Below are 27,962 nucleotides of genomic sequence, written 5' to 3' on the forward strand. Positions count from 1 at the left end.
GCGAAGCGGGGCGGGGGCGGCCGTGTTGTGACTGGAGGGGGGGAGGGGCCCAGTCAGCTGGGCGCGCTGCGGGGAGCGGGAGCTGCAGCGGCGCAGAGTCAGCCCCGGCGGCCGCCATGCCCGGCATCGACAAGCTCCCCATCGAGGAGACGCTGGAAGACAGCCCCCAGGTGAGAGAGGCGAGACGCAGCCCGCTGGGTGGAGGGCAGGCCGGGCCCAGCCGCGGGGCGCCGGGCCTAGCGCTGACCCCCTCTCGCTCCCTCCCGCCGTGTTCCCTCGGGGGGGCGGTGGAGCGCCTCGGCGGCGGCCGGGAGGCAGGGGAAGACCCTCCCCGGCAGCGGGGCAGGGACGCTGCGTGCGTGGCCAGGGGCCTTCCCGGCCTCCTCGCCCGCGTGGCGTGGCAAGGGCTTGGGGCCAGGAGTCGCGGCGCTCGCGCTGTCCGCTTCGGCAGCGCGCGCTGCCAGGAGCCGCCCCGCTCTCGGCGGCGCCTTCCCGCCCGCGGCACCGCCTCCCCGCGTCCTGCGCGCTGGGGAGCCGTTCGGGAAGCAGCGAGCTCGGTGACGGTTTTCCAGAGGTCCTGTGCTTCGGCGTCGGGGTGGTGGCTTGCATCGACTCCCTTCCTTCCCCGCCCCCGCCTTTGCGTTCGTGACTTACTTTGGAGACTTCGTGTTGACAAAACCCGTCTTCGCTTCTCAAGACGATTTTTCTTATCTTTGTGTTTTACTAAAAGGCATTAAGGTGTAATAGATAGTTAGGAAAAGCCGTTATTGGATGCGGTTATCGCGGCGGTTGTTAATGCGGTGAGTAGGTGGGAAACGCGTGGTGCTGAGAGGCCTTTAATGACTCTGATGTCTTCACTTCCATTTCTGCTGCCTGACCTTTGTCAGTGATGCCATATATCGCATTGGCGTTTCTTTCATACTGCTATTAACCAGGAAATGCTTTATTCAGTTGCACTGGCTTCTTTTGCTGGCAGCAACAACAGCAAGTACTTTGTACTGCTCTTCCTAGACATGGAAAAAAAGTTTACAATATATTTTCCTTTATTGCAGCCTTTTGAATTAAGATCCTTGTTTTGCTGCATTGTTTATGTAGGTGAGCAAGACTTTCTATATTGTGATAGCATAGGTATTGGTAGTTTTGATTCTTCAACCATAGGAAGATAAGCTTTCACTTGCTTAATAGGGAATTTTAACCCCTAAAATGACAGCCATTTTAACAAATTACGTGAAGTGGAGGAACAGCTTAGGAAAAGCAACAGAAGGCGGCCATGCAGAAAGTGTGTCATTGCTTGCCAAAGGACAGTGCCCCGTATAGCTCAAATACCAGATGTTAGATGAGATCTAGCCTGTAGTATGGTCTCTGGCCCACAGGCTAAACCTGATGTACTCTCATGAAGAGGAAAAATTTTTGGAAGTGTTATAATAACAGTAATTTAACAAAATTATCTCTTGAAGGTCTGTTCTCAGTATATGGAGGTCATAACTATTCATATTTATAGGAAATGTCAAATGTGAGAGAAACTTAGGATCCCTAAAACGTGGGATGTAGGGGTTTTTCCCCAAGCACTTAAGACTGGAATGTCATTTGGGAAGCACATGCAAAAAAGTTACGTATTGGAAAATACTTATAAATTCTAGAGTCTTTCATTTGACATTATTTGTGATACAGACTAGCAAAGCCTAACTCAGCCCAATGAGCTTGATGTGCTTGAACTATTAGATTTGCCGATATCTTCTTCTGGTTTAGGTACAAAATTTTACGTCTTTCAGTCAACCTAGTATTTCCAGTGAAATCTGGCTAACCACCTCTTAGAATAACATAACTAGGACTCTGTAGTTTTCTATTACATCAGTTCATTTCTGTTATTTTGAAAACAGTGCAATGAAAATGGCAGGAAATGTCGCTTGAAGAAAGAAGAAACCTTGCTTTCTTTAGGAGTTGCCATGACTTTCTGATTGATGTGTTCATGCTGTAATATTGAAAAAGATCATCAGCCTAGGTTGTTGGTTAGTGCTGAACTATGGACTGGAGTTTTGCACCTTTAGACGTGTTTCAGACACTAACTGTAGGTGTATAAACATGATATCAAACTTATTCTGCATGTGAGCGAAGGAAAGGCTTTTCTAAAATGGCAAAACCCATTCATTTCCTCTTGTCGCAGGATAAAAATCTAACCACTGTGTTTTTAGATGTAAACCAAATGCCAAGTTTACGTTGTCTTTTGCTGTGCAAAACAGTGCAATTTAAATACTAACTTAGGACATGTATTGCGCACGTACTCAGTGTTTATATATGTGTGTTTAGAGGCAGTTTGTGCTCAGACTTACTTGCATTCCTGAAGCGTTGCACAATAAAAAAGCCAAGAGACTTGATAGTACAGGCTCTATCTCGTGTCACTTACGCTGCCGTACATGTGATGACATGAAATGCTTAACAATTCAGCGACTTCTAACTAGGTGGTTTCATTGTGCACCTTATCACTGGTAGTTTCTAGTGTACCTGCTCATCTATAGGGGATGAAAGCATCTTAAAGAACATGCAAAATGATGCAGAGTTTTACTAGAAACATGAGTAAACAATTCCTCCAATTTTTTGCTAAGCAGTGGTCTGCCATAACTTGTTTACAGTTTCAGGTTATTTTCTTTCCATCGATATCATACAATGACAGTTTGAAGTCTGGACATCAATAACTGATATTCTTACAATAAAACCTAGAAATGCTTTTATTCTACAGCATTCAGTTTTAAAGAGTAAGCACAGTCCAGAAATCTTACATGATACTCCTTTAAAATTACATGTTCAGGCTTATTTATGTTCAGGCTTATTTATGTTCAGGCTTATTTATGTTCAGGTTTATTAATGTTCAGATTTAAAGGTCATGAATATATAATTCAGTGGTTATGGTACTATGTAATTTTTTCTTTTGCATTCTTTCAGGTATGTCTCCTTTAATGGGAGAGTCACAGCTATTAGGATGACACATGTTGCCACACTTGGCAAACCTTTGAGTTCCCCTCCAACTCTTTCCTCCTCCACCCCCCTTTTCCACTTGTTTTATAAACTAGAACCACCATTAAAGTGATTTATTGTGTTGATGATGCTGTTTGATAATATTTTTTTTTATTTAAGTATCTTGTAGGCATTATATGGTATGATCATATTTGTGAGACAACCAGGCGTCTAATTCAAGTTAAATAAAAGAACTTCATGTCAAAAGAATGGTCAAATAATAGAATTTATACAGGTTTAGTAAGTTTCCAGGTCCCATAAGTTCCTTCTGTTCCTCTTTGAGAAAACTACAATTATTTAGCCTAGGGAGGACAAAGAAAGAGAATTTCCAATTTCAGGTGTTTAACAACCATAATTTTGGGGGAAAAAAACAGTTATATACTTACAATTCTTTCCATTTTCTGTCTGGACGTAAATGTTAGTGTAAACCTGAAAACAAAGCATAGTCTTCTTGCTAAAACGTTACTAGAGTTAAAGGGTTTATTTTGTGGGTCTTGCAAGCGAGACTCCTGTTTCCAAGCACCCCAACCAATATTTTAGATTAGGAAAAGCAAATGTAGCCTGTGCACAGTTCTAGGTACATTTTCTGCTTTTCCCCCTTTTGGGTTTTTCTCTTGGTGGAAGGAAGCCATTCAGTATCCTCGTAGTGAGGAGTAACGTTGCTTCCCCGTGCAAAAAGGATGCAAGAACACTGAGTCAGCATCTCATTTAAGCTTAAGGGCAAATTATGCCTGAGCAACCTGATTGCCTTCTCATCCAGCGTCAGTCATTTCCTCACAGGGAATAGCAGTGGATGTCATTTACCTTGGCTTAAGCAAGCATTCTGACACGGTCTCTGGTAACATCCTTCTGGCCAAAATGGAGAGGTATGGACGGCAACCTGGGTGGAAAAACTGGCTGGATAGCTGTGCTTGAAGAGTAGTGATCGGTGTTTTGAAGTCTAATAGGTGGACAGTGATAAGGAGGTTGATTTTGAGGTGGATGCTGTTAAGCACCGTCATCGGTGATGTGTGCAGTGCAATAGGATGCATAGTCAGCGAGCTTGTGGGTGACCCCAGCTAAGGAACAGACTGACTGACAAGCTGGGGTAAGGACAAAAGGACAGATCTTCTCACTCCCTTTCACCGTGGAGTGGTGAGGAGGAGAAACACCTGTCTTAGGAGTGACAAGGTGTAGGTTGTGCTGTTTTGATTTGGTTTGGCTTTTAGTTCCTCAGCCTTTTGATCACAGAATTGACTGTGATTGCACAGCTGAATTATAGGTCCAAGCACAGCCAGCAACTGTCTTTGTGCGGGATGGATAGTGTCAGCATGCCACAGCCTTTATTTTGATCTCACTGCAGAAGAAATGTGTACACCTGGCATGCTATTTTGCTATTTAATACCCGTCATCTTTACCCTTTTCCTAGGTACTATAGCGAGTCCAGTAGTTGCCCACAGTTCCAACTTTATTATACACTTATCCATCTCCCTTGGTCCTTTCCTTTCTGACAATGTACTTGTATTAGCCTGGAGAGAGGCTGAGAGCAGGCATCAGGCTGAGCTTGGATATCTTTAAGATTCTCTGGCATGCATCGGGTATCATTCCTGTAAACAGTGTTGGAGGGTGTATAAACTTCTCGGTAATGAAACCTGAAGCAGTGCTATTTAACTTTGAAAATCTGTTACATCTAAATACTACTTTGCTAACTTGACATGTTAGTGTTTTGGCTGTTTCATTTTTGCAGACCCGCTCTTTGCTGGGAGTATTTGAAGAAGATGCTGCTGCAATTTCCAATTACATCAATCAGTTATTTCAAGCCATGCACAGAATATATGATGCACAGGTAGTGTTAATGAAATTCTTGAATGCATTATAAAGCTTTTGAACCACATTTCACGTCTCTTGCTTTTTTTGAAATTATTATAAGCAGTATTTTTTTTAAACTTCCACATTTTTTAAATGTGGAAGTGAAATAAAAGAAGAATTAAATGATTGTTTTTGTGTATGTTAGGGAGTGGAAAAAACTGAATTCTTGTGATTTCTTTTGCAACAGAATTTCTTATGACAAGTAAAAAGATTTTCTGGCCTTCTAGTAGTTTTATGGTATTTCCCAAGTGTTTCTAAAATATTTCCCATCGTGATCTTAGTGTGTATAATAGTACATACCAAGTGGGAGATTATTTTTTGCCCACAATATATTCATGTTTCAGTCATCATCTATAAGCAACTGCACTTTTATGCCAAAGGCAGAATCTATTTTGCGTGTTTTTCTGAACAATTGAGTTTATGGCTGTATTTTTAATTTGTATACACTTGAACTGTTTGGCTTTTTTACTGATTTGTTACTCTTGCTTTTTATATTTTTATTTTGCTGTGGTTTTTACTTCAATGACTAGTGTATTTATTGTAGGTTTGCTGCCTTGTAGTTTTATTTTACTGCCTCTCTATTTAGCTTTTAATTTCTGTACTTTCTCCTTCAACTGCCTCATGAAAGATGAATTTCTATACCATGAAGCTGCTAATTAGGTCCTGTCTGTGTGCAAGTACAAAGCAGTTTGTAACCAGGTAGTACTGGGAGCCATTTTAATCTTTTCTTTCCTTTACAGATAACAAATTCCTAATACTCACTAACTAGGGCAGCTAATTTGAAATAATTAAATGCAAACATGCACTCCGTAACATGAAAAATACAGAAATCGGTATACATAGTACAGGCTGTGAACTAGGTATTTGTAAGCACTGATCACCTGTAACTCTCAATAATGTTAGAGAAATGGAAGGGCAGGATGCTTAGGTTTTCTGGAAATCTGTAGTCAGATTTTAAGTTCCATGTCTGTAATAGTTTCCTCTTCAAATATGTGATTTTTTTTTTTTAATATTAATTTAAATCAAAATAACAAGCTTGGGATTTCTTTGTTTGTTTGTTTTTTAAATCAGAATGAATTAAGTGCAGCAACTCATCTGACTTCAAAGCTTCTGAAAGAATATGAGAAGCAGGTACTGTGTAAATCAGTGTTGTCTTTGTGTGGTCAGGACTGTGTATTTTTGTAGTCTTTTATCTCCCAGGGCACAAGGTAGAATGTATTTACATTTGGCCCAGATAAAATGAACTGCTCTAGTGGGTGGCTCGAATCTTTGCCAAAACAATCTACTGTCTTCGTTATTAGTTCTTCCAACTAAAACAGAATGAAGTTCCTCTTACCATGATGAATATTAGTAAGTTCTGGAATATTTTACTTTTGGATCAGTGTTTTGGGGTTTGCTTAGGGTGGTGGTGGGGTTTTGTTTTTGTTTTATAAACCTGCTTACTGTTAAGTGCTTTAATTTTACTAGTCACAAAGAGAAGAGATTGCATAGCAGTCTCCATTTAACAACCATAATTTACTCTTATTGTGAGAATAATTCCATCTCTGAAAGCGCAGATTGTGGAATCCGTAACTGTCCCCACTGTAGCCTGTACCGTGAAGGGTTTCCTACTTGTAGCTATGCTGCTGCGACCCCTTTTCTGAGATGCACGTTAAAAGCAAAAAGTCACTCCTTTCAAGGAGGCTGGCGCTCCCTGTCCTCATTCTTCACCTAATGAGGTGAACTGGAAAAAGTACTATTTATGAATTATTTTGGTTTGGTGAGTCTTTCTGGAGGGGTGAGATGACACGTTATTGTTCCTTCAGTAATTGTTACTAACAAATAGGTGTAAAGCAGATAGGATCAAAACCACAGTGGTGCTGATCCAGAAGAATAGTGAGTATTCGTACCTACAGTAGTCCCACTAGGAAGAGATGGAGAAACAGATTTAGAGTGTCGTTTTAGAAAAAAACAGTCTGAATTCCTAATGACAGACTGGAAATGCTGCTTAAGGTGTCTGTGCACAGTCCGAATTGTAGCAGGAATTAAGTTATTTCTGCTTTTTTTTTTTTAAGAAGTAGCTGCAGTACTGTCATTTGAATTGTTTAAACTTTGCTGATGCAGTACCAAATTGACTTTAGTGACACAGCTATGTAATGAATTGCACTGTTTCTGCCATTTTCTAGCAAAACCATGTTTTTTGCAAAATCAAAATGAAAAGAACTAGCTTCAGATCAGAAGAACCAATTAGGGCATGATATTCTTATTTGTTAGCAGTTATGGATATCAAAATATACACCAAATATCCTTATTTCAGTTAGTTTGTTACATTCATTGAGAAGAAGGAGGGGGGAACCTAACAAGATGGAAGGGGGTGCTCAAAATTTTTAACAAAAAAGTTGGGGTTTTTTATATTTCCGAGTGTTTTATGTATAGCTGCTGTGAATTAAAAGAAGAATTAAATTAGCATTGGTCTTTTAACTTATTTTTCTGATTTATCTCCTTTGGACTGCTTTTTTCCCCAGTCAGGAGATTAGCTTAAAAATACACAAATAATGTTTTAACTGGATTATTTCTTTTTTCGCTTGTGACCATTTTGGTCATACTTTTGTCTCCATCAAGGCATTATAGAAGAAAACTCTTTTGGATGGTTTAAAAATTTCACATCATCGGAAGTTTAAGATGAACACTAAATATTGCTTAATTTTTGATAATTTTAAAATAATTTGCAAAGCTGGATAAAATTCTTCATAGATGTCAAGTCTGCATCTTTCCTGATTTTTTTCAGTAAAATCTATGAATTAACTTATAAAATCTATTAATTAGATCAATTAATCTATTTTAAAAATAGGTTTTTTTGTTTGGTTTTTTTTTAAATGAGAATTGTTTATTACTCCCCCCCACCCCAATATTCCTTCCTCACAGGACAATAAAGAAGTGCTTCAGTGTATCTTAACTGTATAATGTTTTAAAACAATGGAATACCCAGTCATAGGTAGGATTAATATAATTTTCTGAATGGCAGAAGACACTGCAAACAACGTGCCTCCTTTTATTTTATTCTAGCGTTTTCCACTAGGGGGAGATGATGAAGTCATGACTTCCACTTTACAGCAATTCGCAAAAGTGATAGATGAGGCAAGTACTTGTCTTTGTTTCACTTGCTTTGCTGATGTTGTCACGTATAGACTTGAACTTGCTTAATTATTCCAGCCTTTTTTAAGATAGAAGGTACAGAAATGGCTTTCATTTGTCAATAAGGTAACACTTAGTTGTGTGTTGCAGCATGTATTAAAAGTTATATAACCTGAAGATAAGGAATCAGTTCAGCAGAATGAGGATACGGTGTTGAGAAAGAAGGTAGTTTAACTTCCTGTAGCTACAGCCCAAAACCGTTGCCGAATGGCCGCTAGACACTGTTTTGTCATGAGAGTATTTGTATTGCCTGGTTTCGGGTACCTGACTGACAAAGGCGCCTCCTGCTGTCTGCATGAGAGGCGGAGGCTCGTCTGAAAGACAGCTTAGCGCCACTAAGGTCTGCACCAGGATTGTTTCTGTGATCCTGCTCCTCACTTCTAACACTACTTGAACAGTCTTTTGGGAGAAAGAACGCATTTGTTCTACCTCTGTAACCTGGGAAAGATGGGCTGTCATGTAGCTGGAGGGGAACTGGAGAAATAAATTGACCTGTCTTCAGATTGTATGAGGCCATCTCCTGACATGATTCAGTGACTTGGAATAAGTTAGAAAAGCAGGGACAAACACTAAACTCTAAAGGTCTTCTATAAAAAGCTAGTGATGAGATCAGGAACCTAGGAAAGAACAGCTGCAAAAAAATGAATGTGCAAAATTATGTTTGAGTTGTACGTGTCATCTTTGAGTGAAATTGATGTCAATCTATCTTTACTTTTACTTTACTTTTACTTTACTTTTACTTTACTTTTACTTTACTTTTACTTTACTTTTACTTTACTTTTACTTTACTTTTACTTTACTTTTACTTTACTTTATTTGTCTTGGCACTGTTTTCCTAAAATTTCATTCTTTCTCTTGTCTTTTACAGCTCAGCTCTTGCCATGCAGTACTTTCAACTCAGCTCGCGGATGCAATGATGTTTCCTATTACCCAGTTTAAAGAAAGGGATCTAAAAGGTAGAGTGCTCAAACAAATACTGTTTTTATCAACAGCAGCAATAACAAAAACGTAGCATTTAATCTCCATAGCTCTTGTTTCACTAAATAGAATACGCCACTTGTTTTTCAGCTCTCAAAAGTATGCACCTCCCAATTTTTAAAAAAATGTAAGTTATTTCTCTTCGTGAGAGTATTACCGTTGAAGAACTTAACGCTATTACTGTTTCAACAAAAATATTACTTATATTATGGAAGCACTTATCTTCTATTCAAGATTAAAATTTTGCAGTTACTGTAAACACTAGGAAAGAATATTTTCAGATAATTTGCATGTTCAGGAAATATTTGTATATATTGTAATACCATGACATCAATATAAAGGCTGGACTAAACTCCAAAGGCAAAGTGCCGAAGTTGTCGTAGTGATTGAGATTTAGTAAGGTGGTTCTTCTCCCCTGCTGGTAACATAGGTGGCTCCTTAGGTGCAGGTGTAAGATGCTTCCAACTTCTTACTTTTGTAACAGTTGTATCTTATTCTGTCTGGTCTAAAATAATATGTAATGTGTCTGATTACGACAGATTTTACTCGAGATGCTACAGTGAATAGACTGGTGTGGCAAATGGGCCTCAAATAGAAATGATAAGAGTTAAAACCAAAATAAATCCCTAATGTGAACATCCTAGAGTGGGTATACCTAACATGAACATTTTAAGTCTAAATTGAAATAAAAATCACAACTCTACCATAAGTCTTCTAGCTCTTTACAAATCTTGGAAAATACTTCTTTGGCACTAGTTTGTTGCAAAATTATGGATTAAATAGATCATGCTTTTTAAGCAAGGGAACATGAGTATCTCAAGGCTTATATTACTTCTCAGAACCTGGAAAAATCTCCTGTTAATATTTACTGAAGAAGCATCCCTGAGGCAGTAATTTGCGATTACATTTTCCCACTGGAAGTTTTTAACCACCAGCTGATGTAGTATGTAATGACACCGTACTTCTTTATGGACTTCATAGGCACTTTCTGCAAAGCTTTTCCATGGTTTTTTGTCTTTGCTTCACCATAGAGTTGAACATAGCGCTCTGCCTGTTTATGTTGCAATATGACACACAACCACAATCAAGATCAGAACGAGTGCTAAGTGTTGTACTGTTTTCTGTTCCCTGACACAGTGAGACTAAATAACCTTCTAGACCACGACTAATTTTAGGTAGGAGGAATCACAATGCGTTTGGGGCTTTCCTTCGATCCGGTGGCAGTTCCCTGTCTCCTGTGCTTCCACTTCCCCAACTCAGACCAGAACTCTGACCAGAAACATAGGTGACGCATTTGTATTGACGATCTGTTTCAAAGTCTTGAAAAGAAGTTCCTCCTTACCTTATTACAGTACAGTATCTTTTTTGGGAAGCCGGAGAGCCACATAAATGATACTCAGGCCGTAAGCAGATTTTCCGGGCCTCATAGTGCCTGTGCTGGTAATTCAGTACGGTGCAAGGTGTGAACTACAACTGTTCAGTAGTGAAAGGTTGCATGAGAAACCCTAATATCTAAATGTTATGTCAATAACAACTTGCTTAAATTGTGATATGTTGTTTTGTAGAGATATTAACTCTAAAAGAAGTTTTCCAAATTGCAAGCAATGGTAAGTGTAAAACACTTAATGTTATAGATATTAGAAGACGATAGTATTATTGTAGATTATTTACTCAGAAAACTAGTGAAGGTATTTGCGCAGCTTAAAGTGACTAATTAAGGTGTAAGTTTTTCAGTGATACTTAGGCACCCAGCTTTCCTTGGTTCACTTGTAAATCCCTGCTTTGTGTACCGAAGCGTTAAGGCAAATTGACAGTATTAGTCTTTTTTTATGATACTTTAAATATATATATAATTATTAAATAATTTAGGATTATGCTACCAAAATTATTAAAAATGGTAAGCTCACTTCTTAAAGTCAGGACTGGATTAATAAACAAATTTTACCTCCCTAAAATTAGTTTGATAGTTCTCTTCCTTATTGTCAGAAGTTACTTTTTTAGCTAGCTCTACTAGATCCTTGTAGAGAACGTATTCTTTACGTAAGGGTTAAGTAAGGATCCTGCTTCTCTTAATGTAAATTGTTTGATTACTTTAGAAGCAAGAAAGATTAGATAGAGGTTTTCATAACAGTTGGACTCTGTGATCTTGAAGATCTTTTCCAACCTAAATGATTCCATGATTCTGTGATAATGGAAAGTTGTCTCTACTTATAGAAAGTTTCTGTCTTTGAAGAATATTAGATATTTAGGGAAATTTGTAACAAATTGGCCATGTTTGTGTCTGGTTAGAATTTTTCTTCAGCCCAAGTATTTGTGGCAGTGAAGTAATTATAAACAGACAAGAACAATTCTTAAAGTTTTTGATAGGGCAGACCTCTGCATTCAGCTGGCTGCGCAACACACAGTGATATAACAGTTTTCTGCTCTGTTTCATAAGTCACTAATTTATCAAAATGATCATAAATTCTCTCTTGATTGCTTAGACCATGATGCTGCCATTACCAGATACAGTCGGTTGTCAAAAAGAAGGGAAAATGAAAAGGTTCGTAAACGAAAATACTTAATATCAAGATTTTTAAAGGAGATAAGAAATAATTTTCATCTAATATATGTATTTATGATGGAAGACAATGTATGGCAGGTTCCACCTGAAGGCTGATAGTTTATGTTTTAGCAGTCTAGACAGTTTGCTTCAGAACAGAAAAGCACGTTTCCCCAACACATGCCTGTCTTGTAACACTGAAAATGCTCTAAGATGAAGGTTGTGATGCTATATTCAATTTATTTTTGTAAAGAAATAACCACGCTTTCCAGGGAGAAAAGAATGCTGTAGTTGTTGTTAATGTGTCTCATGTATAAGTTAGAGAAGCGGAATTGTAGGGTAAAATACGCAATTGCTGATGATAGAGGGTAGAACATTACTGTGGTTTTTTTCCATGCTGACTGTGAAGCTGTCCAGAAGGCGTGTGATGAATACCAAGTCTCAAACATTCCTTTTTCCCCTCCCCCTGTCTGTGTCTCTTTAGATCAAGGCTGAAGTTACAGAAGATGTATATACTTCCAGGAAAAAACAGCATCAGACTATGATGCATTATTTCTGTGCACTAAACACTCTTCAGTACAAAAAGAAAATTGCTATGCTAGAACCCTTGCTAGGATACATGCAAGCTCAGGTAATTTCAGATTCTGAAAGCTGTAGGTCTGAAAGAAGATGTAAAAGTACTTCATGAAGGTTGATGTAGCAAGACCTCTTCTGCAATCCGAGGAAGCAAACGGAGGAAAAGACGTAACCCATCCTCATCCCCTCAGCTGTCGTAGCTGCTGCCATCAGCACTGTCAGTAGCTACAACTAGGCATTTCCCACTCGGTATATGAATCTCATCATGACATGCTCTCACTCCCATCGGGGAATCTTTTAGGAAAGTCTGGGTTACAAATGTAAAGGTCTAATTCTACCCCAAAGCCCAGATGGCTAAATTTAATGCGCTGCCTGAATTTTCATTGCCGCGTACTTTTTTCCACTGCATCGCTGATGGGAATAGCTGATTAAAACTTGCACGCGTGCGAGTCCACATGGAAGTGTACCTTCTTAGAAGGTAACTTGGAGACTGTTAAACTCTTTCCTGTGGCAGCTATTCTGAGGTGAGATTATCATCAAATTCACATCACTCCTGTTTTCAATCAAGGGTGTGGAAGAACTGGAATGCTAAAAATCATTCTGGCTTATGTTTGTTTAATATAAATGAGTTCATGATTGGTTTATTTGAGGATGGGTGCAATAGGAAATGCAACTATAAAAAAAGTTCTTTGAAGAGACTTAATTTGTATTTTCAGAAGTATGTTGTCAGTATGGTTTTTAAAAAAAAAAAAAAAACAAACCCAAACTTTCCAGCATCTGGCATCTTGCTTCTTTTTGAAACTTTGCAGCTTGTATTTAAGAACTAAGCTCTAAATATCGTCTGTAAGAAAGTAGGTAGTGCAGCCTGTTGTTTGGGTGCAGGTTTTTGTTGCATCTAAGAATGGGAAGGGCAGGGCCGTGCCCCGTGGCTTCCTGTTCTGAGATTTCATATGGCTAAACTCAGTTTAGGTGTGACAGTTTTTCTGGACCGACATGGAGTGCGCTGTCTTTAAGATACACGTTGTCGGTTCCCCTCGGCAGGGTTCGCAGTGAGGGGATGGCCCCAGACAGGTTCTCACAGGTTTCCCCTCTCCTGTGCCCCCAAATGCCTCCGCCCGTAACACAGCAGTTACCGAAGTGGTGGGCTTGAAAAAGTACAGGGAGGCCTTGGCATCACCAAGGCGAAACCTCGTTTCTTTTCTGCGCGTTTCTGTGTTTCCTCCAGGCGACTGCGCTTCCTCTTGTCGCAGTGAAACCCCACTGCAGTGTCAGCATCACCTTCACTCGCAGACAAAACCACGCATTCTGCTCCTTTGGTGGGAATGAGGGACAAAACCAGATTTCTCTGAGAAACTTTAACCTCCTATGGTTTACTCTGTTAATTGTTACTGTCGTTTTATTAATGACTAAATTCTCCCTTTTCCTCCTCTTTTTTCTTTTAAAGATAAGTTTTTTTAAAATGGGTTCAGAAAATCTTACTGAGCAATTGGAAGATTTTTTGACCAATATTGGCACAAGTGTACAGAAGTAAGTTGTTTTTATTGAATTTTGAACTATTATCAAGGCAATTATTTTTTCTGTTTCTACTTATTAATAAATTACCCTTGTTCATAACACATTATTTACCTTAGTGTTCGCAGGGAAATGGAGTGTGAAGTAGAAAACATGCAACAAACGATAGAGGACCTGGAAGTAGCTAGTGATCCACTGTATTTGCCTGATCCTGATACCATGAAATTTCCTGTTCATAGAAATCTGACACGGAAGGCTGGCTATCTCAATGCAAGAAAGTAAGACTAACTTGTTACTTAAAAATTCCAGCATATTTCATTTTGAGAAAGGAAAACTAAAAAAGTATGCAATGTTTTTTTGAAGTTAGCTGTGCTGATTTTATGTACTTAGTTGAGTAAGTCACATAGGAGCTATTCTCTTTCTTTCTTTGGACTCCGTCACTTAATTGGTATTCATTTCATTGTTACACTGACACAGTGTCATTCAGGTGCAAAGCATAGTTATCCTGATCTTATTCTCTTTTTGCCTGAATTTTCACATCAAAAAGAAAAATTAAAGTTTAGGAGAGTGTAATTTCACTGGATCGTAACTGGAAAACAACAAGATTGCAGCTATCAGGATGGTTATATGAGTGTCCACTAAAGCTTTGGGGTTCAAGTTACTAATAAAATATGGCAAGCTTGAGAGATACAAGGCAAAATGTTCTCTGTACCCAAAATGCACTTTCAACAGCCTTCTCAATTTCATAGTCTTCTGTCCGCTGGAGGGAGCTGTTCCTGTAGTTATTGAAGTCTAGCAGCTGATTTTTATAGTTACTAAAAATAAGTTAAAACACTCAGATTTTTTTTCTGTAATTTATATCATAAGCTCCAAGGAATTTTTTTTTAAATGTAGATTACAACAACAGTTAGAGTAACATACTGAATGAGGCATGAATTTCTGTAGTAGAACACAATTGCAGCAATTAATACCGAAGAAAGTATCGGAACAAAAAGGGAGGCTGAACTGCAAGTGCTGCTGACCTTTTGGTCTCAGATTGTTCCTCTTCTGTTATTCTGGGGGCGGGGAACAACAACAAAACCCCAACAACATGCTCTAAGGAAAATTTTGGTACAAAATACTTGGAAAATTGAGGTATCTTACGTGCCTAAGCTAATGCTTAACACAAAGTTCTTCAAAACTTAGTCTTAAACAATGTAAGTGCAGAGTTCAGAGGTCTTACCAGTTACATTGCTAATACATATAATTGGAATATGCATATTGTGTAAAGCAATACTGTAAAAGCTGATCATCAAAACTGAAGTACTTATGCCTTTTTATTCTAAATTAAGTTTCACATAATCTAAGAAGGCAACTATTTTATGTATTCTTTGCCCAACAATGGGTTTAGAATGAAAAGACCAGCAGATGGAAAGAGACTAATTTAGCTGTAAAGCTAACCGAAAACATTAAATGGGGAAAAAAGTTTTCTTAGCGCCCAGATGGTTTGTTCCAAGTAGTTTTGTTTTTTTTTTCTAATTCATACAGCACAGCTAGACTCCTAATCTACTAGCTAAGAACCTCTTTTTATCTTCTAGTAAGACAGGGCTGGTATCTTCCAGTTGGGACCGACAGTTTTACTTCACTCAAGGTGGAAATTTGATGAGCCAGGCAAGAGGCGACGTAGCTGGGGGACTCGTCATGGATATAGACAATTGTTCTGTAATGGCTGTGGACTGCGAAGACAGACGGTACTGTTTTCAGATCACATCTTTTGATGGTAAAAAGTAAGTATTCTTATACTACTGTTACCTGTAAGTAATACTGGACTCACTAATTAAGAAAAGAAAGATGGTCTGCCTTTGGCCAGATGATAGCTCGATAGATTTTGGGGGTATTCAGAAGCAAAATCTGGGATGTCTTTTTAACGTCGTAATGTCTGAGGTTTTTTAGTTTATCAGCTCTATAATGTAGCTGAGTGGTATTTCAGAATAAAATTACCATAATCAGCTTACAGTGGTGTATTATTACATTTTGTGAGTGCTTAAGTATTACATGGGCACAATTAGAATTTTGTTCCTTTTCTATTTTCAGTCGAAATGAAAACATAGTTTTTTTCCCCTCAATTAAATGTTGGCTGCACTTGGCACGTACACGGATTCTTCAGCCTTTCTTAATTCGTTGTGCAATGTACAAACATGAAAATGGAGTTTCCTGTCTGAATGTACTTGTGAGGCATTTTAAATAGACAAAATTGTCTTTTCCGTTCTCCTCTTTCAGGTCTTCAATCTTACAGGCAGAGAGTAAAAAAGATTATGAAGAGGTAAGCTTATAGGAGGTTTGCATGAAGTCCAGTGATTTTCTGTTGCACAGAAGGAACTCATTGGTAACAATAGCTGGAATGCTCATTTTATGTTCTCTAGGTGGTAAGCAGTGAACTTTTAACTCATTCTAAGATAAGGACATATAGAAAATACGGTACTGTCAGCCTGGATTCAAATTCCTCTGCAATCTTCAATGTTACATTGATTTACAAAGACCTTTTGTGCTATTTCTAAGGTTTTTAGCTGGGCTGTGTCCAGTCGGCCCTGGGTCATTTGCTCGGTTGAGATTGTCCAGTAGGCTAACTCTGACACATTTGCCCTCCGATGCCTCGCCGGAGGAAGGGAGTTTATAGTCAGCTTTAGCAGCTCAGATTTGTGATTTTCCAGGCTGCAGCTGCTGTGCTGTCTCTTAGACAGCTCAGGTGACAGCCCTAACAACAAGCTGGGGTTCAGCAGGACAGCAGCGATAGTTTGCATATAATTCAGTTAGTTTTCGCCTTCAGAGAGAAGTTAAAAAGCATGGAGCAGGAGCAGATGGTTTTCCATCGCAGAGGGAGAAAATAGATTCTGGCTTACAGATGCAAGAAATGGGCAAATTCCATAAAATGCAGATGGAATCTTTATAAGATCTTGAGGAAACAATGTCATCTGCAGTCACAGAATAACGGAGTACAGAGAATCCTGATTTTTTTTTTTTTTAATTCCTTATAGTCGTGATGTCAGCTTGCTTTACTTTTCATCTTCAGTGTGACTAAAATAACTTTTTCAAGTAAAAACCTGATGTTGTAAGGTGCAGTATGCAGATAATAGTGAATTTAAAGACAAGCTGGGTGTGCAGAATACTGGCTTGGCGTCCTGAAGTTACAGAGGAAGTGGAAAAAGTGCTGAAGCCAGCCAACTCGGGTATTTAATCAAGTTTGTTAAAAAACTATGAAAAATTAACTTTTTCCTTTTTTTCTCTCTCTTTTTCAGTGGATATGCACCATAAACAACATATCTAAACAGATATATCTAAGTGAAAATCCTGAGGTAACTTTACTAAAATTTATAGTATCAGTAATATCTTAAGATGTAGATATGCACAAAATGAAAAAGAGATGAACTGGATCTACTTGGATAGCACAGAATTAAGCTGAGTGCTGCCCGCATGTCCAGTGATAAGCTTTTCATGCTATGAAAGCATACAGGCCAGTGTCTCCTTCGTCTAAGTGCTTATAGAGAAAGCATGCCAAATATGTGACTTCTGTATTTGGCATAACTTTGACATCTTCAAGACCCTGTATTTGTACTTTGTACATGATACTTTGTTACAAATTAATAGGACAAATATTTGGATGGATGCATTTAATTTCTCCTAGAGGGAACTGACAATCTTAGGAATTAGATGAGCATAGCAATTTTGTAGGAGAGAGCTATTTTCACTTCATTGAAGTTACTTGCCCTTTGAAGAGTTAGAAATTGATTGTTTGTTTCACGTAAAGAATTTGGGTAAGTAAATTAATGTCAGTTATATGGTTTTCATTTATATTTATATAGTAAATGCATATTGATAGAGACTGGCATAGTGATTTTTACTTGCTAAATTAGGGGAATTGGTCCAACAAAACCTGTTGTTTTATAACAGAGCATTTATCTATATATAATGTGTGTTGAAAGTGAAACTGTACTCCTTGATGTCCCCGCTGAGGCCCGAAACAGGTTATTGGAAAGGAAACTTTCCAGTGACCACCAGAGCTGAGAACTGTAGATACAGCCATCAACAGGCGGCCCGTTGAATAACACGGGAATCCAGCATTCAGCTTTGTCACACAAGGCTCTTGACAAACGATCTGGAAGATCAAGGTGAAATGGAAAGTGTGTCATGGCAGTTTTTGGTTTAGGAACTAAATATAACTTTGGAGAGACTACAAGTACCTGGCTGACTGTCTAAGTTAGCTGTACAGATGGGAAACCAAGCGGGTTTAGTGCAAGCTGAGTTACCTAAAGCACGTGCTCTGATGGAGGTACAGCTGAGCTGCTGTTCAATCCTGGCATAAACAGGTGCAGCTCCTTTACAGCAGTGAAGGGGTGTGCATTTATGCCTGGAGCTTAGGGCCTTCTCCTCACTTCCCAATGGCTGTACAGTCATTCGCGTTTTCTGAGTCACACGCTCACACAAAATGTTTTGTCTGCTGCACCTTCCATCTCCAAAAATGCTCTTTCCTCAAGGACTTTCACTATTGGCTTTACGCCATGAAGTGAAGCCATCAGCATTAAATACTGATACGTCAGAATCGGTGATTTCAACAAAAGATTAAAATGGAATTCTTCAACTGCAACTGGGCCGTTATTTGCTGGAATAACATTGTTACACAGCCCTTACATGGTAGTTGTTCACGTCTTGGTTTTTCAGAAACATTTAAGTGTTCCCAAATCTCAGGTGCAGACTTTTGAATCTTCCTGGTTTTTAGTCGTTGAGGACTGCATTTCTCAAATGAGATTTTTCTTTTTCTTCCTGGCTACATTTGCTTATTTTGTCAGACTTATCATTGGGACTTTGCTCTATCGCTGGCTTTTATTAGCATTTGCAGTATTACAAAGCAAGTGCATTCATTTGAATTAAGAAAGTGAACAGCAGGAAATGTGCTACACGTTAGAAGACAATACTGCAGCTATGTTAGTGAAAACTTAGTAATGTAAGATTGTCACAAAGGGTTGAGTTTATAGCTTCTGTCAATTGCATATAAATCAAACTAAAATCTTAAAGCTTATTTTGAGGAAAAGGCTTTCAGTTTTTTTTCCCCATCTCTCTGTTGCAGGAAATTGCTGCACGTGTAAATCAGTCAGCTCTGGAGGCTGTTACTCCGTCTCCTTCCTTTCAGCAGAGGCATGAGAGCATGCGGCCAGCTGTGTAAGTTAATAAACTGTAGGTCATTTGAAGAGCACATCTATAGAGGGAATCCTGGATAAAGTTCCAGGAAAAAAAACCAAACAACAAAAAAAACCCAAACAACAAAACTTTCTATGTTCAGAACTAAATCTTTGATAGGCTGGAGGGAAATTTCTTGAACTCACCTTTTTAGCGTTGTTTAGCTTCCATTGTTACGAGTAATCCAGGTTTCAGCTGACTAGACAGCTTTGTTGGTTGCATCATATGTCTGGTTTGTTGTATGAATTCAAAATGAGATTTTTCTTAATGCGTCCAGCTCCTGGAAGCAAACCTCGGATTGTTTTAACATCAATATATAATCACATGTGAAATACGATACAATCTGATGCAATTATTAATGCAGGTAGTAACTTTAACTTATTTAAATTTGACTGGGAACGTAGACTCCATTTTTGTTTACTATACCTTGATCTTCCTCAGGTTGTTAGTTTTTGTTTTGTTTTATGTCCAAGTTTTGGAATATTGTATTGGTCTCCCACGTTCATTTATTATCAACAAACCTGAACCTAAGGTATCTTCATTTTTATTTTTTGTTTTAGACAATCTCGTCCTCCTGCAGCTCGTACTAGCAGCACAGGGTCGCTGGGATCTGAATCAGCAGCTTTATCGGCACTTTCCTTGGATTCACTTGTTGCCCCGGACACTCCTATACAATTTGACATAATCTCTCCAGTTAGCGAAGATCTGCCTGGTCAAGCAAAATCTTCCGGGCAGTCAGGCAGGTAGGAAATGTAGAGAGAAGGAAAAAAATCCCTGAAGTTAATGTTATTAATTTAAAACCAACCAACCAAACGAGAAAACCATGCTTAGGCTGCAGCTCCAAATACACACTGCCTTTGCCCTGACTCATGTCACAAAATTTGCAGTGGCCAGCAAAGCAAAACAATATTTTTAATTGTTAAATAGAGTTGTGAAAAAATGGCTCAATTACATGCACTAGATTCAGGGTGTAGTTTTCTATTTAGCAGGAGCTTTTCTTGCTTTAACGGCTAATGCTTTTATTTCTTGATTTATTTTAATCCTTTGGTTTCACAAAGTATTTTCCTTTCCTATTGCTTGCTCACCCAGCAGCTTGGGTTATTTCCTCTTGGAAACTCAAGAGAAATTTGGTAGCCCTGCCTCCAGGTGATGATGGCATACGATGACACTCTTCTTAACCTGAAAGGTGAGTGAAAATGATCTAGGCTTCTAGAGTGATCTCATAGACAGACAAGTTCAAATTGTCTAAGAGCTCTTCCCAAAAGCTAAAAACATTTTCTCCTACTGTTTTTTTCGTAAACTTCCCATTCAAAAAGAATAATAAAAACCTGTAAATCTGCACTGCATTTCTGGAACTACATGTACAGAATTCAGATATTAAGAGAACGTATTTGCAGATCCAGCTGCTCTTAACAACAACAAAAAACCCCCGAAAGCTGAACACTAATGTACGCGCCTCTAGTCACAACAATGTGTTGTATCCCCCTGCCCTGTAGAAAAGTATTTGAACTTTCAGTTGCACCTCACAGATAGGTAAGAGTTAAAATTATATATATATATTCAACTATTTTGGACAGGTTGTTTTGTTGTTGTTTGGTATAGCAGGAGAATCAGTTGGCTAACTAGATCCTTAAGAACATACTGATTTAAAACAGACTTGAACTGTATTCCAGGAAGTGGAAGGGTTAATACTTCAGCTAAATTCATGTCATCAGTTATAATTCCATTCTAGAAAATCATTTTTTTCATAGCAGAAATGATACAGAGTTGTGCTCAGTATTTTCAGGAAACCATCCCTGTCAATAAAGAACTGCAGTGTTTGTGCAGAGAGGCAACATGCTACTTTAGAAGGATTAATTACTTAAAAAAAAGACTTTCCTTAGTTTCTGAATCTGATGACATATATTTAATTTTTGCTTTTTGAGAGATCCTGTGAGATTTTGCATTTACCGTTCCCGTCTAATCTTAAATGACAAGAAAAGTTGGAGCAATAAAGGATGCTAATGGAAAGAACTTCCCTTTAGCGTATTTACGCAGGTCACCGTGTAATGGGACGATTGTGGATGGAGCCCACGTTATACAAACATGGTAGCAAGGCAGCCTTGACTTCCGAGTTCACTCTAGAACAGTTTTATCCCTTCAAACTAGACATCTCTTAGTTAAAAGATTTCACTGATACAAGGAAACAGGCAGTCAGTATCACATCGAACTGAACAAGAGATTGACTTTTTTTTCTCTTAGTTCTGAAATTTGCTTTCAGAGCACTACTGAGAGGTGCCACCTTCATTACTCCCCTATAAACCCTAATTTGAAGTTTACTGAACCCTTGACAATAGTTTCTCAGCTACCAGTTAGCCAAAGAGAAAGGGTTTTTTTCCTCTTCAGAAGTTTTAAATCAAATTTTCCCATTTCCCATACTCTTTTCAGCAGTGCTTTACTGCTTTTGAAAAACGTAGACTTGGAAGCCTAGAGTATTTTCACTTTTCATTGTAACCGATAGCAATTCTGTCTTTGAGAGCCAGAAATAGCCACATTTCTCTTGACCCTCTAGGAGTAAAACCCCAGTGATGTTTTCAGAAAGCTGCCTTTGAAACAAAACCAGTGACTTCTCTTCAGTAAGTAATTCAACGACTTGAGACAGCGATGAGAAGTGTGGTGCTCCTGCGGAGTACTGAAAGGCCTAGCTTTTGGCCGTACTTCCTGAAGCTGGTCTGTGAAAGTTCATCCCCTACAACTACACCTTTTCCAGTAGTAACAAGGTCTTGTCTCGGGCTTAATTCAGATATAAAAAAATACTGCGTGAGCAAAACTCTTGGGCAGCAATAGTATTTTTCCCATCATTTGAGTCCTCAAGTATAGCAGTTTATGTCTAACTCCTGATTAAATTGCTTGTCCTTATGATCCTCCGGATTACAGGTCTGTGAAATCATGACGTGTTCTTATTTGATGCAGCATGAGACTACTACATTACTCATTAGTGGTTCTTCTAATCTGACTCCTGGTTTAATGTTTTCATTTTTTAATAGACGCACAAATCCTTTTGGTGAATCTGGAGGCTCAAAATCTGAAACAGAAGGTAAAGCAAAAATTTTATTTCAATGCAAAATAAAAAATAGAATTCGAAAATGATTTTCCTATTCTCATCTGTAGCTTCTCTCTTCTAATTTAACACCGGTTTTAGAATGCTTAGTCACATTAGCAATGTGTAAGAAGAGTTCAATCGGGCTGCTGCCTGAAAGTCTTAAAAATAATTCATTCCATCTTTTGTATTCATGAAAGCAAACGATGTGTGACTTGCTGTTAGTAATTTACCTCTAATTCATAAGGACGAGCTTTCTCATTCCAAGTTTCTAGAAGTTTGGAGGTTTCCTGACTGCAGTCCATCTTTGGTTTTGAACGAAAACCCAAAACGGAGTTCACTTTTTTCAATACTTTTCTTTGTCTTAGATTCGATTCTTCATCAGTTATTTATTGTACGATTTCTTGGCTCTATGGAGGTGAAGTCTGATGAAAGTCCAGATGTCGTTTATGAAACGATGCGTCAAATACTAGCGGCTCGCGCCATCCATAACATTTTCAGGATGACAGAATCACATTTATTGGTCACTTGTGACTGTTTAAAGTAAGTTTGCTTCCTGACTTCTACTGATGGTAATTTACAGAATGATCTTCTTTCATTTTGGTAAAATTTACTTTCTGGTTTGTTTTTAAAAACAAATTTTTAGGTTAATTGATCCACAGACACAAGTTACAAGACTACGAGTAAGTAACTTTACATCTTAAGTTAACTACCCAGCAATGTAATTCTTCTGCTTTAAAAATAATTATTAGATGTCAGCAAAAATCACTGATGGCATGAGATTTCCAGACAAATTTCCACTGGAATTAGGAGACCAATGCATACATTTAAAATCAGGCAGACAAACGCTAGGGAAGCAGGCGTAAGGGGAGTGATTTCAGTAGGTCGGACAGGCTTTTGAAACTCCCACCACCACCAAGCCGACAGGGTAAAATCTCAGGAAAACAGAATATTGCATTTTAACATGTTCGATTATGAGCATTTGTATTGTTAGCAGAGAGGTAACATTAAGGTTGGAGTCAAATTAGTTCTGAAGTCCCAAAGGGTTTGCTTGGGGTTTGGGGTTTTTCTGTTTTGTTTGGGTTTTTGGTTTTTAATGCATAATCGCATTGAGAGTGTTGTGCAGTTCCTGGTTTCGTTTTGGTGGTGGTGGTGGTGTTTGTTTTGGTTGGTTATTTTTTTTCAAATTCTTTACAAAAAATGCACTTGAAAGAAATAAGTGGAATTCTTCTTTGGATATCCAATAAGGCCAGCTTAATTCTTCAGTAATAGCAGTCTTTGTTTTTCATATTTCAAAACTGTGTCCCCCCTCGCCCTTTTCTTTATGCACAATTTATGGTCTGTCATTTAATTTCTGTGGGTCGTCCTTTAAAACCATTCTGTTTTTCAGGGGCTCTCAAATGCTTTCTTTTCCATACAAGGAAATCCTAAGCCTGTAAAAATGTCTTGATATTTCAAGTAGTGCTTTTTTCTTTCTTTACCTTCGTGGCATTAAGTTGAAAACGGCCCCAAGGCTGTGAGCTTTTACAGGGACGCTTGTCAGCTGCGCGCCTGGCCAGTATGCCAAGCGTGCGCACGCGAGGGCAGGGAAAACTCGTCCTGTCCGTTTGTAACAGTTGCAGTCGGGCCTTCAGCCTTTAAAAACTTACCCTTTGGCGAGTCTTAAAAAGGTACATTGGAGGTTTCTAAGTCCACCCTCTTTTAGGAATGAGAATGCAAAATAGCTTTATTGTAACAAAATAATGAGGGTGTGTGGTTTGTTCGGTTTGGTTTGGGTTTTGTTTGGTTTTTTTTTTTCTTTTTTCCTTGCTTATGTAATTCAGGAGAGCTGAACTTACTGCAGCAAAGATTTTGGAGAAGTAGTGCCTTTACCTGGGACCAAATACTGAACTGTCAGTCACAAATGTCATTGTATGAGTGATGTCTCTTTAAAGAAAATAAAAAAGGAGCATATTCACATTTAGAAAGACGACTGAACCGCATTGCAAACGTGGTCCCCTTTTCTTACGTGGAGCATGTTTTTAGAGGTTTTCCTATCTTTTGAATAATGTAACCCTTGCCTTCTAACCTCCTGGTTGTGGTTCGTAATTACATGTTTGGCCAGGTTGTAACTTCTTCTGGGGTGGTGGTGCATTTACGACAGTGAAGTAATTAATGTGCCGTATATTGAAACCGCATATAGCAACTACTTGGAACCAGTTTTAATCTCTCCCTATCTGATCCTTTTTGGCAGTTTCCTTTGCCCAATGTAGTCTTGTACGCCACGCACCAGGAGAATAAGCGCCTCTTTGGATTTGTGCTTAGAACTTCCGGAGGGAGAGTTGAGAGCCGCCAAACTTCCGTCTGCTATATATTTGAATCAAATAATGAAGGGGAAAAGGTATCGGTGATGGCTATACTTGTACCAGTTCTGAACTGACGTGGATTCCGAGATATTAGATCCATTGAAGCTGCCTAAGGGGTTTCTATGGGAGAGTATTTTGTTCGTGTATCGCAAAACAGTTAAACCTGACAGTCTTAAGTGCCTGCAAGTGCTTTAATACGCTCTCGTATCTAATTTGGGAATCTGGCTTAACTAAGAAGGCGTTTTTATGAGAGTCGTCTTGATTATTTCCAATCTGTTTTGTGTTTAGATTTGTGACTCTGTGGGACTGGCAAAACAGATAGCTTTCCATGCAGAACTGGTAAGAATCTTTTTGGGGCAAGGGATACTTGTGAACGGAAGGGAGAGAGTATTTTCCACATGTGTAACAGAAGATATTCTGCACAATGCCTATAGATGCAGTAATACCGCGTAAGGGATTTGTTTTCTAGAATTTAAACCTGAGATAAAAAGACTTTGACCAACGCCTACTGTGGAACAGTATTCAGGATAGGATTTGGCTTGCTACCTTTACCGAACAGGCCAGTCCTTTAAAAGAAGAATCATCAAAACAGCGGTCTAACAGTTTTGAGCAAACTCACATAAATGGGTAGCGTATCAAACATCTCAGGCTGTTGTTACTTACCTTATTTACATTTTTGCCCTTTAGGATCGAAAAGCATCAGAAAAGCAAAAAGAAATAGATAGAGTCAAAGAGAAACAACAAAAAGAACTGAATAAACAAAAACAAATCGAAAAGGTACATTTCATCATTATTCCTCAATGTTCTTTTTTTTTCTTTCTACTTACTTCTGTACTCCAAGCTCCACCATCGCATTCTTTAGTACCAGTTCATAGACCATAATGGAATTAAGTTAATTATTACAAGTATTTCCTGTGCAGATTTTGTATAATTTTGTATAGTAGTTTTTAAAAAGAGCTCTTCCCAGGAGGTGCGAAACCACACAGCCTCTTTGCAGGAGTAGTTAAGAGCAGCACATTTGCTGCGGAGGGGCCAGTGCCACAGCGGGGAGGTGGCTGCGGGGAGGGGGCTGCAGGCGTGCGCTCTGCCCTGCCGCGTCGGTGGGTTACAGGTACAAGCGTGTGAACGCGGTGGCTGTTCTGGTAACGCCAGCTACTGAAATGGAAGCGTTTGGGTTTCCTAGTCTGTCTTTTGCTTCCCTCTGTACAGAAAGCTGTCCGGGGATAGCACTGGAAGACAGATGGTTTATAAATCATCCTAATAGTGCTCTGTTTCAATTGTAGGCGGCTTTAAAGTTACCATCCTTTTTCTGCTTTCCCAACTCCCCCTTCTCAAATTAGGACTTAGAGGAGCAAAGCCGATTGATAGCTGCTTCCAGCAGATCGAACCAGAGCAGTGGAGAAGGACAGTTTGTCGTCCTGAGCAGCAGCCAGTCGGAAGACAGTGATTTAGGAGACGATGGGAAGAAGAAGAGAGAATCTGAAGCCTAAGGTTGCCTACTTTATTAAACTTGGAATCATGTCTGTATCTGGTGAAATGGCACAAGTTCTGCAAGAAGTGAAATGGAGGTGGAGGGTCTCTTGTATTCTATAAAAGGCTTCACGATATGTAGACCCTATTAAGCCTTGATTTTTCTTATTAAGCGATTTCCATTTTCATGTCAGTATAGTTTCTCTTCTGTATGCCAGATGAAGCATGGTGATGCTACCATGTTTAGTACAAAATCGTGTTTTCTCAAGGCTTCTCTGCAGTATGGAAAAAAACTGGGGTTTTTTTCCTCCCCTACTTCTCTGTGCAATTGACTGCTCTTGAAGCAAAACTGAAAACTCTCGTTGGACTTCAGCAGTACACTGAAATCTGTTCTACACTGCAGTATGGAGAGCACCTTGCTGGAAATAAAAGTGGATGTCCAAGTAAGGCGGTGCTAAGCTTTACCGGATTTGTTGCACACAGCTGTTCTTAGATTTAGAAAGAAAAATCCTCATTACCATCAGTGAGATGTGCAATAGTTCTGGGCAGAAAGGTCGGGTTTGTTTCATATTGCACTGTATGATACTGTCTCGATTTTTTTGGTGAATGTAACGCTGAAAGACTTCTTTCAACAGGAGAAAAAAAATACTGTCGGACCTAGGTAAGAGCTGATGAGCCGCAGTTGCGCTTTGCTGCATGAGGAATGTATAAAGCATTCCTTATCGAGTGATAAGAATGACGTATGTATTCTGGTAGCACAAGTGCCACGTTCTTGGTTTTTCCCCAGTACGTGTAATAAAAAGCTGTAAGCCCTAGAGTTCACTCTTTATAAAACATGCTTAGAGTTGCAGGAACATCTTGAATTCCGTCACTGGAAAAATCTTTGGAATACGTAAATGGCTTGCCACCAGTACGCTACATTTACTGAAAATGAGTTGAGGCTCTTTAAGTCTTTTTATAGAAGTTAATTTTGCAAGCAGAAGTTACTAGCTCTGAAATAGGGGACTACGCTAATCCTACATCCTAGAGTCAGTCCCGTAAAGCGTTTTTCAAAGCAGTGTCTGTTTACAGCTTGTAACCTGAACTCCATGTTCTGTACCCTGTGTAATATTTATTTTGTATAGTACTAAATACGCATTCACCTTTTGATCGAGAAGAGAAAACTTGTTTGAAGAGAAATATTTATTTTTGCACTAATTACTATAAATAGTAAAATCCAGTGGAACAGAAGCTATCATCTCTCTAACAGTGGCATGAACATAACAGGAAATGTAGAAAGAGGAGAACGTGCTTGTACTCCGCGTTATAGCGTAACAGGTAGGAGTGTTTTATATCACTGCAGGGCATTTCTGGTGGTCAGGAATGGAAGCAATTCTCAGAGCATCTCCCCCTCAGCTGGTGATGGCCCAGCCCTCCATAGCTGGAGCTGCTCAGTGCGGAGGCGCGGGTGGCTGCTGGGAGGAGGAGCAGCGTAGCGCTCCCCGGCGCTGGCTGCTCCTGCCCCTCAGGCCGGGGGCGCCTGGCTCCTGCCCCAGCAGAGAAGGGGGAGCAGCGCGAGCCCCCCAGCGCCCAGGCAGGACCAACAGCGCCCGCTGCGCCGGCTGCCACAGGGGCTGGAGCAGCCCTGGGAGCTGGTGGTACTGGCACCGGCCTGGGGAGGGGCGGCAGCTCCTGCCGTTGGAGTGGAGGTGAGGGGGAGGCTGAGCAGCAGAGAGCCCTCGCGTGCCCTTCCTGAGGTAGCAGCTCCTCTTCCAGGACACTACTCATCCCCAGAGCAGCCAGACACTTGCAGAAATACCTGCTTTTGCTGTTGCCCAGTCAGGCCAAATGGCATTGCCCTGTGGCCAGATCTGGCTAGCACGCTGTCACATGGACCACGCAAATCCAAGGCTTTTTTCTAAAAGAGGGTGGCATTTTTATTTCATGGATAGGCTTCTATTCTCATCTCTCATCCACAAGAGACTGTTTTATTCTTGCCAACAAAAATGTACAGAGAGGCAGCAAATCCGTTTTTTTTTTTTTTACCTTTTTGTGCCTAAATCTAGGCTCACAGATAGTTGCACAGCAGCCAGTTTGTCTCTGCAAGTCGTTCCAGTTCATGTTTCTTTCTCTTGGTTTTCTGTTTTTACTTACTGATACTTCTGTTTTCTGTCAAGTAATATGACAGCATAGCTTAAGGCTACTGTGTCTTCCTCAAGTACGTGCTGAAGATGAA

The 27,962-nt window shown here is 39.4% G+C and overlaps 1 protein-coding gene across 2 annotated transcripts; it reads left to right on the forward strand.

Annotated features, from left to right (window-relative positions):
* The first annotated feature begins 22 nt into the window (after positions 1–22).
* On the forward strand, positions 23–27,773 carry APPL1 (adaptor protein, phosphotyrosine interacting with PH domain and leucine zipper 1). Of its 2 annotated transcripts, XM_009476411.2 has the most exons (22): positions 23–170; positions 4,739–4,837; positions 5,932–5,991; positions 7,906–7,977; positions 8,903–8,990; positions 10,578–10,619; positions 11,496–11,554; positions 12,039–12,185; positions 13,575–13,657; positions 13,762–13,920; positions 15,220–15,408; positions 15,902–15,944; positions 16,918–16,974; positions 18,744–18,835; positions 19,414–19,596; positions 21,880–21,929; positions 22,301–22,475; positions 22,579–22,615; positions 24,166–24,312; positions 24,566–24,616; positions 24,965–25,054; positions 25,618–27,773. In XM_009476411.2, exons 1-22 carry the CDS (start codon positions 117–119, stop codon positions 25,765–25,767), a joined length of 2,127 nt encoding a protein of 708 aa, XP_009474686.2. In that variant the 5' UTR covers positions 23–116; the 3' UTR covers positions 25,768–27,773. The 2 variants fall into 2 exon arrangements, with proteins under 2 accessions (XP_009474686.2, XP_087601114.1); XM_087744988.1 differs by lacking the exon at positions 10,578–10,619.
* Positions 27,774–27,962: the final 189 nt, after the last annotated feature.

Source organism: Nipponia nippon, unplaced genomic scaffold (assembly GCF_047370975.1).
Source record: "Nipponia nippon isolate SJK-2023a ecotype South Korea unplaced genomic scaffold, ASM4737097v1 scaffold_9, whole genome shotgun sequence".
Lineage (NCBI taxonomy): Eukaryota > Metazoa > Chordata > Aves > Pelecaniformes > Threskiornithidae > Nipponia > Nipponia nippon.

Excerpts from the sequence above, each read along its gene's own strand:
- APPL1 (XM_009476411.2), top strand. The coding sequence starts at position 117 with ATGCCCGGCATCGACAAGCTCCCCATCGAGGAGACGCTGGAAGACAGC. Across the intron at positions 171-4,738 it reads CGCTGGAAGACAGCCCCCAG|ACCCGCTCTTTGCTGGGAGT; the intron begins GTGAGAGAGGCG and ends TCATTTTTGCAG. Across the intron at positions 15,945-16,917 it reads GTAAAAAAGATTATGAAGAG|TGGATATGCACCATAAACAA; the intron begins GTAAGCTTATAG and ends TCTCTTTTTCAG.